This window comes from Saprolegnia parasitica (assembly GCF_000151545.1).
Source record: "Saprolegnia parasitica CBS 223.65 unplaced genomic scaffold supercont2.44, whole genome shotgun sequence".
Classification (NCBI taxonomy): domain Eukaryota; phylum Oomycota; class Saprolegniomycetes; order Saprolegniales; family Saprolegniaceae; genus Saprolegnia; species Saprolegnia parasitica.
Genome location: NW_012156438.1, coordinates 266,423 through 280,942, shown reverse-complemented (window position 1 = coordinate 280,942; position 14,520 = coordinate 266,423). Strand labels below are relative to the sequence as shown.

General features: G+C 57.8%; 8 protein-coding genes across 8 annotated transcripts; 3 read left to right on the top strand and 5 right to left on the bottom strand.

The window, feature by feature from the left end:
* Positions 1-901: 901 nt before the first annotated feature.
* On the bottom strand, positions 902-2,926 carry SPRG_09435 (hypothetical protein). Its single transcript, XM_012348527.1, has 7 exons — positions 2,868-2,926; positions 2,648-2,817; positions 2,457-2,606; positions 2,069-2,401; positions 1,966-2,016; positions 1,692-1,916; positions 902-1,641 (listed from the first exon to the last, which is right to left on the bottom strand). Exons 1-7 carry the CDS (start codon positions 2,884-2,886, stop codon positions 928-930), a joined length of 1,662 nt encoding a protein of 553 aa, XP_012203917.1. The 5' UTR covers positions 2,887-2,926; the 3' UTR covers positions 902-927.
* A 1,128-nt stretch (positions 2,927-4,054) lies between these two features.
* Positions 4,055-5,118, top strand: SPRG_09434 (hypothetical protein; the record flags this gene model as incomplete). Its single annotated transcript, XM_012348526.1, has 4 exons — positions 4,055-4,610; positions 4,653-4,725; positions 4,777-4,952; positions 5,003-5,118. 4 exons carry the CDS (start codon positions 4,055-4,057, stop codon positions 5,116-5,118), a joined length of 921 nt encoding a protein of 306 aa, XP_012203916.1.
* SPRG_20758 (hypothetical protein) lies at positions 5,115-5,914 on the bottom strand (the record flags this gene model as incomplete). Its single annotated transcript, XM_012348532.1, has 4 exons — positions 5,115-5,192; positions 5,248-5,385; positions 5,435-5,795; positions 5,847-5,914. The coding sequence occupies 4 exons, from the start codon at positions 5,912-5,914 to the stop codon at positions 5,115-5,117; spliced, it is 645 nt and encodes a 214-aa protein (XP_012203922.1).
* A 399-nt stretch (positions 5,915-6,313) lies between these two features.
* On the top strand, positions 6,314-7,419 carry SPRG_09433 (hypothetical protein). The gene is made up of 5 exons (XM_012348525.1): positions 6,314-6,596; positions 6,640-6,804; positions 6,845-6,968; positions 7,017-7,232; positions 7,281-7,419. Exons 1-5 carry the CDS (start codon positions 6,327-6,329, stop codon positions 7,352-7,354), a joined length of 849 nt encoding a protein of 282 aa, XP_012203915.1. The 5' UTR covers positions 6,314-6,326; the 3' UTR covers positions 7,355-7,419.
* On the bottom strand, positions 7,353-8,014 carry SPRG_09432 (hypothetical protein). The gene is made up of 4 exons (XM_012348524.1): positions 7,944-8,014; positions 7,651-7,899; positions 7,525-7,603; positions 7,353-7,476 (listed from the first exon to the last, which is right to left on the bottom strand). The coding sequence occupies exons 1-4, from the start codon at positions 7,947-7,949 to the stop codon at positions 7,457-7,459; spliced, it is 354 nt and encodes a 117-aa protein (XP_012203914.1). The 5' UTR covers positions 7,950-8,014; the 3' UTR covers positions 7,353-7,456.
* Positions 8,015-8,597: 583 nt separating this feature from the next.
* Positions 8,598-10,565, top strand: SPRG_09431 (hypothetical protein; the record flags this gene model as incomplete). The annotated part of the gene is made up of 4 exons (XM_012348523.1): positions 8,598-8,966; positions 9,014-9,137; positions 9,188-9,663; positions 9,711-10,565. The coding sequence occupies 4 exons, from the start codon at positions 8,598-8,600 to the stop codon at positions 10,563-10,565; spliced, it is 1,824 nt and encodes a 607-aa protein (XP_012203913.1).
* A 203-nt stretch (positions 10,566-10,768) lies between these two features.
* On the bottom strand, positions 10,769-12,350 carry SPRG_09430 (hypothetical protein; the record flags this gene model as incomplete). The annotated part of the gene is made up of 2 exons (XM_012348522.1): positions 10,769-12,137; positions 12,186-12,350. 2 exons carry the CDS (start codon positions 12,348-12,350, stop codon positions 10,896-10,898), a joined length of 1,407 nt encoding a protein of 468 aa, XP_012203912.1. The 3' UTR covers positions 10,769-10,895.
* A 972-nt stretch (positions 12,351-13,322) lies between these two features.
* Positions 13,323-14,477, bottom strand: SPRG_09429 (hypothetical protein). Its single transcript, XM_012348521.1, has 2 exons — positions 14,356-14,477; positions 13,323-14,302 (listed from the first exon to the last, which is right to left on the bottom strand). The coding sequence occupies exons 1-2, from the start codon at positions 14,415-14,417 to the stop codon at positions 13,435-13,437; spliced, it is 930 nt and encodes a 309-aa protein (XP_012203911.1). The 5' UTR covers positions 14,418-14,477; the 3' UTR covers positions 13,323-13,434.
* Between the last annotated feature and the right edge of the window lie 43 nt (positions 14,478-14,520).

Below are 14,520 nucleotides of genomic sequence, written 5' to 3'. Positions count from 1 at the left end.
TATCAGGGAACTTCATATCTGTTGCCTTCACACAATGACAATAACCATCTTGCATCAACTCGTCTCACCTTACACCAAACAACCTCAGCTACCATTATACCGCACACGCACTACCAGCCCACTACCTCATACACACATCCCTTACATTATCTTTTTCCTCTCAATGACCCAACTCTAGTCCTCCTACAGCATTCCCTCACGCTTCCGATTTAAATTATCTGCGTTTATAAATTTCATTCTACATGATAGACAACGAAAAACGAGATGTAGACACACGATTTATAGACCACGAACTCACAATCCAGTGATTATAAATTATGTACAGCCCTTTTGAACCAGTGTGCTTTACATTCTGCTGCGTTTTCAAACCATTGACAACATGGAAATATTTTTTAAAGTAGCGTCTGTGACTCTTTTTACCACCGCGTTCATGGTTGGACCCTGGTATGCTTTAAAATATCGTTTTAAAATTCGAATAAAATGGACAAAACGCAACCCAATGCCGAATTAAAACGCTATGCGTCAGCGTTCCATACATATAATATGGACGATTGAGAGCCATAAATGGCGAAGAATATTTTTCGCAATTTTTCGTGGAGAGTCTTGGTCATGGAGCTCGTAGAAACGCCGGTGTTTCCAAATTTCGATATTTGGCTCATCGCTCTCGATCTTTTGGGATCCTTCTTGGGGTCACTGAGAGGCCGAGAGTGAAAAGTTGCGAGCTAGAAAGACCCGCGTATTTTGGTAGATAGTCACGTGGTGCATGGAGCGGGTCCCATGTGATTGAGAAATGGGTAGACACTCCGCTGCGGGATTTTTTCAAATGGTGAACACATGAGTTGAACCTTCAAGACGGAATCGAATTTGAGACTTCTGAAGCGCTTGCACGTTTTAACACAGTAGAGCACACAGCACTGAATTTGGCGTCTATTCTTTGTCTGCCTCGGTCTCGTCGAGCTCAACTTGTGCAATCGTGTACTCAACGCTGACGTCCCAGCGGCTTCCCGGCGCCCGGACGCTCACAAACTTGACAAACTTCATCGTGTTCTCGTCGTGCAGCACGAGGTTGAGCGTGTTGTGTTGGGCGTGTACCGTGACCAGCGCATCGTCATCGTCGTCGTCTTCTTGGAGGCCCTTGGCAACGTCGCCGAGGCCATCCTCCTCAGCGGATTGGTAACACTCGAAGCCACCCACGTCGCCACTGCTCCATGCCTCCTTGGCGTCGGCATCGCGGCAGTTGGCAAAGCACAGCACGAGGTCCAAGAGGGTTTCTGTCGGGAGCGTTTGCTCGTGTGCGAGCGTATAGTCCAAGCCGGCGCGGAACCGGCGCACTTGGCTGCGCGCACCTGTGGGCAGAAACCCCGTGAGGAGCCAAATAAACTTCTGGAAAGGCGGCGACGCCACGAGCTTGTCCTTGACATGACCGAGGAGCTGGCCCGCGCTCGCGCCGCTGCTCTTGTCACCCTCACCAACGTACGCGAGGTACCGCTGGAGATGCACGGGGCCACGAGGGTCCCAGTCTTCTCCGTAGCCAGCCGTATACTGCGGGACCTGCCCGGATCCCAGTTGTGCAGCATCGTCAGCACCATGCGTGGCCGTCGCAATCGCATCGGCCAAGTCGGACTTCAAAAAATCGTGCAGCTATAGATGGGTCAGCGCGTCAACGAACGGTCGACAGCAATAGCGCGTACCTGGAGACTTCCGCTGGAACGAAACGATGATTGGATGTCGCCAATCGTGCGCATAGTGAGGTAGATCGGGTTCACAAAGGCACGGAGAAACGCCAGGTCGTCGCTCGTCAGTTGCGGATTCTGCACGATGCTATCCATGGGGAGTTCGTCGAATGGCGACACGTGCTGACGCAAAACAGAGAGTTGCTCTTGCGTGGCAGCGTCAACGCCGGCGGGCGCGACAGCCTAAACGCGACGATGAGCCTCTTGGCTTGGCACAGTCGTGGAAATGCACCTGGTGGAACCAGCCTTGGATGGAGAGACGGGGCTTCTCCGCATAGACTTCCTACGCGCGTGTGAGCACGACGACGCGAATAATGAAAGACAGAGAGAAATACCTGGACCGAGTGAAAGCTCACGCCGGGGATGACCGTGAAAAGCGCCATCGTGTTGTACGTGGGGAGAGCAAATGCCGTCGGAACCAAATCGGGCACGCGGTCGTTCGACGCCATCGACGGGTACAGTTCGAGGCTGCCACCGTCCGCGGCCGTCCAATCGTCGTCAGGGTCGCTGAGATAGATGACGTAGCTCACGCAGCGTGTGCCGATGACATCGTCGTGAGGCAAGAGATGACAGCCTTGCATGTACACGTTTGCGGCGCAGTCCACCTTGTCCGTCAGGGGCGGGCAGCCCGTGATCGACGTAATGTACTCGCGAAACTCCTTGCCATACTATGCACGCAACGTGAGCGAATTGAATCTGATGAGGGATACAGGATCGCGGTACGAGGGCGTCGCGCAGCTCAAGGAGCGCAGGCAGATGCTTTGCGATCTTGTCCGACGTCTTTAGGTTCCCGAGGTCGATTGTCTGGTAGAGCTTGAAAAGGTCCGTCTCCTTGAAGTTGCCCTCGAGGTGCGTAATGCACTCGTGATGCACCTGGGCCGCGTGAGGCTATGCATCCTGCACGAATATGCTACCTTGTTCATGTGCTCGCGCGTGCACAGCGCCGGGATCTGGTAGTGCGGATACGGCTTCGTCGTCGCGTAGGCCGCCTGGACCGCCGCGCGCGCGGCCGCAGACGACTGCAGCAGGTCTGGATGGAGGACCGACGTCTTCGCATCAACCTTGGCTTTCTTCGTCAGCGGCTCTAGAGTTGTCGAGGTAGCGTCCATGCAACCTCCATGCGACGACGTCTACCTCGTGCTTGGTCCGCCATTGAGTTCGGTGGCGTGGAATGAATATGGATGCGCGACACGTTAAAAACGTTTTTGTTTGTTGCTGAGCCAAATCTTGCCTTTTGTATACCTTTGACGCCATGCTAAATAAACGCATGCGTTTAAACGTCAAAAAGCGTGGTTTGTCGTGGCGCGACATGCGAGCACGCTGGCCGACAGCAGAATCTTCAGAAGCAACCGGCCGTGACTCCGCAGCCTGCGGTGACAACACTCATTTTGCAATTGGACCCTTCGCCCACGGCAGCTCGCTCCCATATTCGTCTCCAATGTCAAGCCTTGAGAAGCACGTGATGAACGACAGTGTCTTCCTCGTCGAAAAGCTCTCCGCTTCCTCTACACCAAGAGGGTCACAGTCGTGCTCGCAGTGCCAGCTAACGTTCCGTCTCCTACGACGATGGCGCTATGCCTGTAGCTTGGTACGAATTATGCTTACGCAATGACGTCAAAGCTCATTGTCGAGGGCGATTCTAGTGTGGTGGCGCCGTGTGTCGCCAGTGCCATCTCAAGGTTCACGTCAACGTTCTCGGCAAAGGGTGCCAGCGTATCCGCGCATGTGCCAAGTGCATCTCGACCTTTGACGGCGCCCGGGAGCACCGCATATCGTGCCGAACGCTCTTTTCGCCCCAAGATTTGTGTGGCGATGATGCTCATCGGTCACGAGAGTTTTTGTCATTGCAATAATACCGTAATTAAAATGCCATTGATGGACAAAGCTAACGGACAGCACTCTGGACTGCACAATGGTTCACACATGTTGGTGGCCATGAAACCAGGATCCCGTTGCAACATTATTGATCATGACAGTTCCATCTCAATTGCGAAGGTGCATCCGCGGCCTTGGAAGGGGTGCACAAGCTTGCAATTGTCGAGCACTGTACCCAGCATGATAATGTCGTGTAGCCTAGGATATACTAGTAGACCACCGTCGTTGTTGTTGAAGTGGGTCTTCTAATAGACCACCATCGTGATGATCGGTCGATAGCGCCATCACAACATCGTCAGCGCTTCTCAAAGCACCTCTGATAGGGGGGCCTACTAAAACGTCTCGACCGGGAATACCTCCGGGAAACGACCAATCGACTTGCGAAGTCTGGGATGGTCCGACGGATACCCTCTTCTGTCGCTTGTCGTTTCGCAGTGCGAACAGTCATGACGTCCATCTTTGACGCGGCCAAGGGAGCTCAGAAGCTCTTCCTCGTAAGCAGCAAGGCAGCGCCGCCTGCGATCTCGACGTGGGCCACTGCGAAGGGCATCGAGAGCACGGTTGCGGGCGGTCTCGATACGTCCTTCTTCCCGACGCTCACAACGCAGGAGCTTGGGCGCCACGTGCTCTACGCCGAGACGCTGCCCTCGACGCAAACGCTTCTGCAAGCGTCGACGCTGGAGCTGCGCCCGCTCGCGCCGGAGGATTTCCGCCTCGTGTGCTGGACGCCACTGCAATCGACGGGCCGTGGCCGCGGCGCCAACACGTGGGTCGCGCCTGAGGGCTGCCTCACCTTTTCGTACCAGAGCTTCTTCACGGACGGTCAGAGCCTTCCGTTCGTGCAGTACCTTGTGTCGCTCGCCGTCGTGCGCACCGCGCAGCATTTCGGCGCGTCGCGTGTTGCGATCAAGTGGCCCAACGACATTTACGTCGATGGCATGAAGATCGCCGGCGTCTTGTGCCAGTCCGAGTACTTTCAGGGCCGCTTCTGCCTCACGACAGGTGCAATATGGACCCTGTGTAGCGTTCGATGACATTGCGTAGGCATTGGCTTCAACATTAGCAACCCCGAGCCCACAACGTGCTTGAACAAGCTCGTGGGCAATGCCGTGACGCGGTACGATGGATGCGAAGCGGATACCGATCTGTCGACTGACTGCGTTTGTAGGGAGGCATTCATGGCGGCGTATTGCAACGTTTACGAGCCGATGGAAGCCGAGTTCCGGCGCACGGGCTTTGCGTCGTTTGAGCAGGACTACACCAACCATTGGCTCCACACGAACCAGCTCGTCAAGGTCCAAGGCGATCGCCCTGGCGAGCCGGAGATGGCGGCCACGATCCAAGGTATTGTATTTGGGATCATGTTGGGGGCGTTAAAGCGAACCCTCGTGTAGGGCTGTCGCCATCGGGATGCCTCCTTGCGACAAGCGACAGCGGACAGCGCTATGAGCTATACCCGGATGGCAATTCGTTTGACTTTTTCAAGGGTTTACTCAAGCGCAAGGTCTAATTGCAGTGCCGGTCACCCTTCTTCTTGGCGCGCAAGTCCAAGAGCTCCTCTCGTGACCGATTGGCGTCGGCCGTCTAGCATAGTCCATGTTAAGCCGTGCTTGAATGCATTCCGATTCGCAGTACGTACCTCCTTCATGATGGCGTATCCGCCATACACGCCGCTCTTCTTGACGCGGTACGTGTACTCACTGCCCGCTGTGGTGCCGCCCGCATACGTCCCAAAGGCGAAGCCTTCTTCGTCCGACTTGGACTTCTTCTTGGCGCGCTAGAATCGATTTGCGCATGAGAGAGTAGAGAGGCAAATGACGTGCTACCTCTTTTTGCTCCTTCTCGTCCTCGTCCGGAGGCGCCTTGATGTAGTGGAATGTAGTCGTGGATACAAGGTCCGAGCTGAACGCGGAGCTGATCGAGACAGAGACGTCACTGAGCACCATCTTGACGATGCGCGTCTCTTCTTGGAGACTCGTCGGGTGCATGATCATCATGGCATCGCCGACTGAGAGCTCGCTCGCGAAGCGTGTACCCATCTTGCCCATGACAGTGGTGCCAGACGTCAGGATACGCCCGGTGCCCTGGAGCTTCACGAGCTGGAAGTCGTCGCGGTCAGCGTCCGCGCCGTCCTCATCGTTGCTCTGCGCGGTCTCGGCCTTCCGCTTCTTCGTCTTTTTGGTTTTCCTAGCACACGTAGAGATAAGCATCTCCATGGCTACCTTCATGCGCATGTACTTGGCCGTTAGCGCGAGCCCGCCCTTGAGCTTTAGCTTCCCGCCCACGGTCTTCTTGTACTCGGACATCGCCGCCCGCTCGTCGTGTCCCCAGCTTCGATTGGCTTGTCTCGAATCTGCGTTGGATTTTTCAACGACATTGTTCCAAACACGCATTCGTCTACAATCACGCCACAAAACCATCGCCCATGGCAACATCCATCGGTTTGCCTTTGAATCTTGAGCTGCTTCTAGCATAAATGGACTCCACGTGATCAAGAGACCATTTTTATTGGAGTACATCGCGGGCCACGGCAGGCGTGAGCCCATACACGCCATGTCGAGTCTTTACGCGCGGTGTTTCTAGCTTAGATCTGTCAAAGTTGATTGACAGGACGAAACCAACGCAACTTGTACCTGCGATCAACCTGCAAGTATCCGGACGCATGGATCCTGGTCACATCCCCTTGTGCTCGTTGGAGCTTGCATCATCTGGCCACGGATGCACGAAAAGACAGGAACGATTGCGCGCCTCCGCGAGCAGCTTTTGCTAGAGACGCCGGAAGCGCGCCTCGTGGCCCTTGGGTTTTGCCAGCTTGGCCGGCTTGACGACACGATCGAAAAGTACGCGATCGCGAGGGACTGGGACGCGGACGCGACCTTGAGTGCGATGCGCAGCAGTATCGCGTGGCGCGTCGAGCAGGATGTGCCGTCGCTCATGGCTGGTCCGGCCTTGCCCAACGAAAAGCTCGAGGCCATTCGCCGCTTCAACGTACGTTGTCGTTCTCGGCCGTGAGGCCTCACCCATTGGATAGCCGCAAGGATTCCACGGAGAGGACAAGGATGGACGACTTGTCTACATTGAGCGCACGGGCTACTTGGACTGCGATGCGCTTCTCAAGGTCGTGACGCCCGATGACATTCTCAAGGCCCACGTGCAAAAGTGCGAGTATAAGCTCAACGTGCTCTTGCCCCGCCAGGTCCTTTCTCCGCGCCTTCGTGAGCTCATACACTGCGCAGGTGGTCGCGCGCGGCGCCGCTGCGTCCAAGATCGTACTCATTTACGACCTCGCCAACGTGGGCTTTAGCACGTTCAAGACGGACGTCTTCACCGCAATCCAGCGCATCACGAATATCAACCAAGGTAGATCCAACGTTTCTCCGGCAATGGGTGTTGACGTGATGATAACAGAGCACTACCCCGAGACGCTGCACAAGGTCTACATTGTGAACGCGCCCTTCTTCTTTTACGGCACGTACAAACTCATCGAGGTGTTTTTGAGCGACCGGATTCGCCACAAGATCGCCTTTGTTGGCCGCAAGGACGAGCTCCTCGCCGACATTCCTGCTACGTCGCTACCCACGTTCCTCGGCGGCAGCTGCAACTGCTTTCCGGGCCAGCCCCACGGTGCGTTGCGATCTCGTACCATCTATCGTTTGACGAACACTGGCGTAGGCGGCTGCGTCTCGTCGACCGCGTTCACGCAGACGCGCTACTTCTCGGCCCTCGATGCGCACTTTGAGGACTGAGGGAGAGAACGGTTTGCGTGTTCTGAAAGCAAATAGTGTAATATCGTCGATGGCGCCGGGGTCTAGTAGCGTCGCGTCCGTCTTGTCGGTGGTCCAGGCTAATTAGCCCATTCGTTCCACGTCTATTGGCAACATGCGGCATCACACACGGTGGCATCACTGCGACGTACCGGCAAAGACGGCGTCGAAGGTCAGGATGTTGTTTTGCTCAATGATGTCCGTGGGCAGGTCGTTCATTTCGTTCATGTCCTACGCGCACGCGGTCCATCGTGTCGTCTCGAGCATACAAGGCGTACGTGGATCGCGTCAAAGAGACCAATGAAGCGGGGCGTGGTCTCGCCTTCGTCCACAAGGAAGACCTGCGGGTACGAGCCCCGGACGCCGCTGATGCCAAAGAGCGCGTTCCGCCGGTCGACCATGTCCTCGGCCGACCCGTCGACCTCGTCGCGCTTGATCTTCTTGGCGTCCAGAAGCGCGTTGAGCGACGCGGTGTTGCTCTTGTTCTCCGCCGAAAAGCTCTGGTTGGAGACGAGCACGATGCACTTCTACGAGTCGCCGCGTGAGTGCGTCGGGTTCTACCGGCCACTACCTTCATGGTCGTCGTCTTCGGTGGCTGTCGGGTTTTCGTGTTTGAGTGACACCCACGAGCAGTCGGCGGTGTTTTAATTTATTACTCTCCCTGGCCGCTGCATTTTTATTCCAGCCACCACACCAACCTCTTGGATTTTGTAAGACAAAATCTAAAAACACGACATGCCACCCAAGCGGCTCGCGCAATAAAAATGACCAATCTGTCCCATCGCACATGGCGGACGTCGATCCATTGACAGGCGGGGAGCCCTCTTGGAGGACCCACATCGCACATACACCCTAAACAGCCTTGCTTGCACGCAACCAAGTAGATGATGCACGACGAGGAATACTTGGAGCGACAATGCACCGACATGGGCGGAGGTGCACTTTGAAAAATACGTCCAAAACGTCGAGCACGAACGAGCGTCCACGAGCTACGAGGGTACGGACGGATACTCGTACAATTGTATCGAAAATACATAACAACGACGCGTACTGTAGTGTTGGCCAGCGAGCCAAGGTGCGTACACCGGGGCTGCTTGAAGTGGCGAGCGAGTTGCGTGCGGCCAGCCTCGGCGCTTCTGATTGGTCCGCCGGCGATCCCTGGAAACCATTGGTCAATAATATCCAATAACGCTCGCAGCGGCGCCGGAATTAGCGGTCGTCCGAGATGGTGGTGGTGTCGCAGTCGAAGCGCCGGCTCCTTCTGCATGTGCTCCTTGAGCACTTTGGCGAGCACGTCGAGCACCTCGCGCGGGTCCTCCTCAAGGCCGACGACGACGGCTTCACACTGCGCGAGATCCTCCTGCACACGACCAAGGCCACGCCGTCGCAGCTCAAGGCCGGCCTCCTAAAGATGCTCCAGCACAACATGCTCGACATCAAGTCTCACTGGGCCAACGTCAATCATGCGCACAAGAAGACGGCGCAGACCAAGCAGCCCTACACGCTTCGGTATACGCTCAACCACGACGAGGTGCTCCGGCGTCTCCGCTTTGCACGCTACATTGAGCTCGCCAACTCGGTCTTTGGCGAAGAGGTATTGATCCACAATCGTACCACTTGGCTCAGGGAGGTGTTGCGTAGGGCGCGATCATTATGGAGGAGCTCTTGGTCTGTGGCCGCCTCCGCCTCGACCAGTCGATCGAGGCCATGGCGTTCAACCTTGCCCAGGCGCGCCGCGCCGCCGATGGCAACTCGGAAGGCGATGGTACCACTACTCTATAACCTGCTCTTTGTCGCCTCATGCACGGTGTGCAGTGGACGCGGACGAGCTTGACGACCTCAAGGCAACGCTTCGGTCGACCTTTCTCGAGATGGCCAAGAACCGCTACATCGTACGCGTGCACCCGCTCGACCTCAACAACAAGCAGGCGGACGATCCGTTTGCAGACGAAGCCGAGGTTGCGTTCGAGAAGCTCGCGGCGGCAGCGTCGTCGCCGTCCTCGTCGGCCAAGGCCACGCCCAAGCCAAAAGCGAAAAAGTCGTCGGCCGACACGGTCGAGCTGGACGACGGGTTCTCGGTGCGCCGTGGCACGAAACGCAAGGCCAAGGCGCCACCGAAGGACGTCGTTCCGATCGAAGTGCAGCTCATGATGCAGGCAGAAGAGGCCGAGGCGTCGACACCTCCGGCTGCGACCAGTGCACCCGTCTCGTCAGGCGGTCGTCGCCGTCGGAAGGAGGCCAAGCTGCCGTCGACTCCGACGTCGCTTCTCGACAACGGCCAGGGCGACGACGTGAGCTTGAAGGAGAAAATGCAATCTGGCGCGCCGGCGTTCCGCAGCTGACGCGCGAGCTGCGCCACCGCGCTTGCATCAAGTTTGCGAAAGAGAGCGTCAACGACGTGGCCGAGGTGATCGTGCAAGCCATGCTGCACGCGTCGTCGCCGCACGAGCGCGGTGAGGCCGAGCCGACGTCATTCCCAATGACCGCGCGGGACCTTTTCAAGGTGCCGTCCGTCGACGCGGTGATTCCGCAGACGTCGCGCGACCGCTGGAAGCTCCTCCTCAACTACCTCACGGCCATGTGCCAGCATCCGTCGGGCATGCTCACCAAGACCGCCCCCGAGGCATTTACCGCCAACAAGACGGGCGACGGCGGCACGTACGCCGTGCACATGCAGAAGATCGTGTCGACGCTGGAGCGCAAGACAGTCCACGCGTTCGTGCAAGACACGTACGGCACGGCGAGTGCGCGCATCCTCCGCGTCGTGTACGAGCAGCGCCAGGCCGAGGAGAAGACGATCGGCGAGCTCGCGCTCCTGCCGGCGAGCGAGACGCGCAGCCGACTCTTTGGGCTCTTCCAAGCCAAGCTGATTCAGATGCAGGAGATCCCCAAGCGCGCCGACTACAACCCGCAGTACACGCTCTACTGCTGGTCCGTGGACCACAAGGCGCTCATTCGGCGCCTCGTCGAGCGCATTGAAGTCTCGCTCGTGCATTTGCGGACGCGACGCCAGCGCGAGGCCGACGAGCACAAGGATCTGATTGCGCGCTCGGACCAGCTCGTGGAGCAGCACGACCTCGATCGGTTCGACCGCGTCTGCCGGTCCCTCGACCGGTTTGACCGACTCGTGCTCCAGTTGGACCGGATGCTGCTTCTTTGTGCCACTTTTAGATATAATTCCTTTCGCAGTTAGTACACTTCGATCGACGCTGCTATTATGTAACGAGTGCTCCAACCAGTCGCGACCTCGCGCTGGCCAAAGAAACATCTCGCCCCCACATCTCCATCCACTCGCAAGAGGTCCCAACCATTCGGCGTGACGAAGAGACAGATCGGCGGGTTACCCTTGGTAACCGCTACGTAGACGTATTCTCGCACCTGTACACAAGACAATACTTTAGGAGATCGCACTTGATTATTTACTACAACAACACCCCACAAGGATAGTAGACCTCTCTACGTGGACGCTCTAAAAAGTACTAGTACACACTATACGACGCTTCTTCGTCGCCATCGACTCTTCTTACTGCAGCCGCAGGGAATGGTGGAGGCTCCGAGTGTGGCCTTCCTGGACCTCCATGCGCACCTCCATGCGCGCAAGGCCCACCGCAAGGTGGTCGATGCGGTGCGCGTGGTCGTGGAGCGTCTGCGACATGTTGATCTGCTGCGTCGCGAGCTGGTGCTGCGTCTGCGTCGTTTGGCTCAGCAAATTCATGAGCAGGTTCTCGAGGCGGCTCTCGCTCGTGCTGCCCGGCGCCGGCGGGGCCAAGTCCATGTTGAGCCCGATTGTGAGTGCGTTCTGGGCCGCGACGGCTGGCGGCGGCGTCGCCGCCTTGCCGTCGAGCCCGGTCTTGGCGTTCGGGAAGACGCGCGCGGGCCCGTCGAGGCTATCGTCGCTGCTGCGCGTCGGGTCCGTCGAGCTCGTCGAGCTCCGGCGCACGGGCGGCGCCATTTCCGGCGTCTGCGCGCCCACGAGGTTCTCCATTGCGACGTTGGCGAGCTTCTCGAGGATCGTGGCGTCGCACGACGTGCGCGGCTGCACGTCGAGGACGAAGACCGTGCCGAGAACCTGCCCCGTCCGGTGCTCGCAGATCGGCGCGCTTGCGTAGAAGCGCACGGACGCAGCGCCCGTCACGAGCGGGTTGGACCGGAAGCGCGGGTCGAGGAGCGTGTCCAGCGCCACAAGCGGGTCCTTGGAGACAATGGCGTGCGCACAGAACGCCACGTGGCGAGGAATCGACTTTTGCGCGAGACCGACGCTGGCCTTGAACCACTGGCGACTGCCGTCGATGAAGCTTACAGCAGCCATCGGGCACTGCAGGCGCTCCGCCGCCATGGCGCAGATGCGGTCAAACACGATCTGCGGCTGCGTGTCGAGGATCTTGACCGAGTCGAGCGCGTCGAGGCGCGAGCTCTCGTCGCGCGGCATCGGCGGCCGCGGCCACGCGTGCTCCCAGTTGAAGTCGAGCTCGTAGTCCAAGGCAGGGCTCGCCATCGTCGTGGCGTTCTGCTGGTAATGGTACTGGCCGTCGCTGCTGTCGTCGCGGGACTTGGTGACTGGCGACTGAAGCTGGTTGACCATCCACCGGCGCTGGGACTCGTCGGACGACGACGGGAGCGACGTCATGATGGGCGGTGGCACCGACGTGCGGCCGTTGCCAAGCGTCACGATGCACGAGAGACAGACGCGGACGTTCATGGTCCCGACGGACGAGATGAAGACGTTCTTGTGCAAGGTGCAGTTGCCGCAGACGACTTCGCCACACTAGACAGACATGAGCGGCCGATCATCGATCGGAAGTCGGATCTGTACCATGCGGCAGTGGTGCTTGCGCCGAAACGTGTTAAAGTTGCGCGTGCACACGGGGCAGAGCGACCGCTCGTAGTCGTTGACCCAGTCCTCAGCGGGCAGGAGCTGGTCGACCTCAAGCATCTCAAGCGCCGGGTTGTTCGTCGTCGTCGCGCGCTGCGATGGCATGTCTGGCTGGCGAAAGGCAAAATGAGCTCAGCAAGCATGGTACCAGTATACGGCGACCTATCTCCCACACGCCACAACAGAAAAATCCGAGTCTCCGGTTTTTCGAAGCTGAAGATGAGAAGCATTGTTTTGAGTTTCAGTACCATGTGAAACTCAAATGGATGCGTTTTGGAGATGGCGATGGCACTTATGGTTCGCTTTGAGCCATGTCCAAGCGACCGCCACGCAGCCTCGGGGCTCAATTGAGGCCCATACGCGTAGTATAGCTTTGCGTGTGGGCACTTAGAGCGGGCGGCGTCGTAATTCGTGCGCGTTGGATTGTAACTCGAGCGCGTCGTGGGTGCGATAGGTGGTACGCCATGGTTTCACGCGGGTTGCTTTGCACTGCTAGCGCGCTTGACACAGTGTCCATCGCTCCGGCACTGAACGCTGCATGCACCTCCCCCTCGACCATCAAGACAGCACGACGTCCCACGGACCGTCTTCTCAATCCTGAGGTTGCGTGGTTTTTTGTTGAGTTTGAGTGGTCGACGGACGCCACGTCCGTTGCCACTGGGACATGGTCTTTTGGTACTAATACCAGCTTGATGCGTTCGTTATCGATGCGTGCCGTCTATACCAGCTGGGTCTTGTGTGTACCGTACTATTAGCACGGGCCGCGAATCTCGGCAACACGAGGCGCCGGCGCTGCTTCCATCGCTCGGGCAACATCATCAACCAGCAGCAGTATCAATTGGCACAGTTTAGATCTTTGTACGTGTTATGTGGCCAGCGTCTGCTACATATCGCGCCGATCAGGTTGGTGGCCGCTCGTGTCGGTCATGAGCCCTATCCCGGGTGCATGGCAAGGAACGTCCAGCGAGAGTAATGCTGGCACCTCGGCAGCACATCATCGAGGTGACATAAACATGATCTGTCGACGCCAACCGGTACCAATACGCGTATCATGGTTGACACGACGCTGTCAGCTGTCTGTCGCCTGGAAAACGTAGGGTGTTTTCAGTGTTATTATATAGACACGCACATTATTGTACGTATTCGTACCGCGCACATAGCAAAGACCAATCGTTTGCGGCCGTTTGAACTATTGCCCGAGAATCTTGATGAGCGCTGTCTTTTGAAGCGTCGTGAGGTACTTGGGGAAGAGAATCTCGAATTGAAGGACGAGGTCGCCGCGACCATTCTCCGTGTCGGGAATCGGCATGCCTTCGCCCTTGATGCGCTTTTCCGACTTGGGCGCAATCACCTCGTTGCAGCTAATGGGGAGCTGGCGCCCGTCCAGCGTGGGCACTTGGACGCAGCAGTCAGCGAGCGCATCCGCCAACTTGATCTTGGCGACATAGAGGAGATCGTGCTTGGCGCGGCGAAACGTCGGATGGGGTGCTTCGATGATGGAGAAGACGACGTCACCGGCGCTGAGCTCCTTCGTTTCGGTGCCTTCGCCTTCGAACGTCACCTTGGTACCGGCTGCCCACCCTGGCTGCACCTTGATGAAGAAGACCTTGATTTCTTCCTTGAGGTGTGGGCCGTGAAACCGGACGCGCGAGACCGACACCTTCTTGGTCGCGCCGCCGTGGAAGAGCTCGTCCAACGTGCACTCGACGTCGCGGGCAATCGACGGGCACTTCTCCGGACCCTTCTTCTTGAGCGCGCTCGAGAAGGGCAGCGTGTCGCCAAAACCAAAGTCGCTGAACGGGTTGTTCGAGCCAAAAAACTTTGCGAAAATGTCCTCCGCCTGCCGGTCGTTAAAGCTGTAGCCGTCGCGCGCGTCGCCGTCCGCGTTGGGCACGCCGTTGCGTAGACCGTCGTAGCCGTGCTGGTCAAAGACCGCGCGCTTCTCGGGATCGCTCAAGACGTCATAGGCCTCGGAGATTTCATGGAATTTGTTTTGAGCTTCGTCGCGGTTGGCCTTGTTCTTGTCCGGGTGCCACTTCATGGCGAGCTTGCGGTACCTACGCGTTGATTCTGAGTGCTGAGAGCATTCTCGGAGGAGGAGGCAGCCTACGCTTTCTTGATGTCTTGGTCCGACGCACCGCGAACAACGCCCAAGATCTCATAGTAGTCCATCGTTGCTGCTGGCACTCGGCGCGCTTGCGTCTGACGAGGGGTTTCGCCGTCTATTGTGGCTTGATACGAAGCCGTTTCAGACGCCGAAGGGTCCCATCAAGGG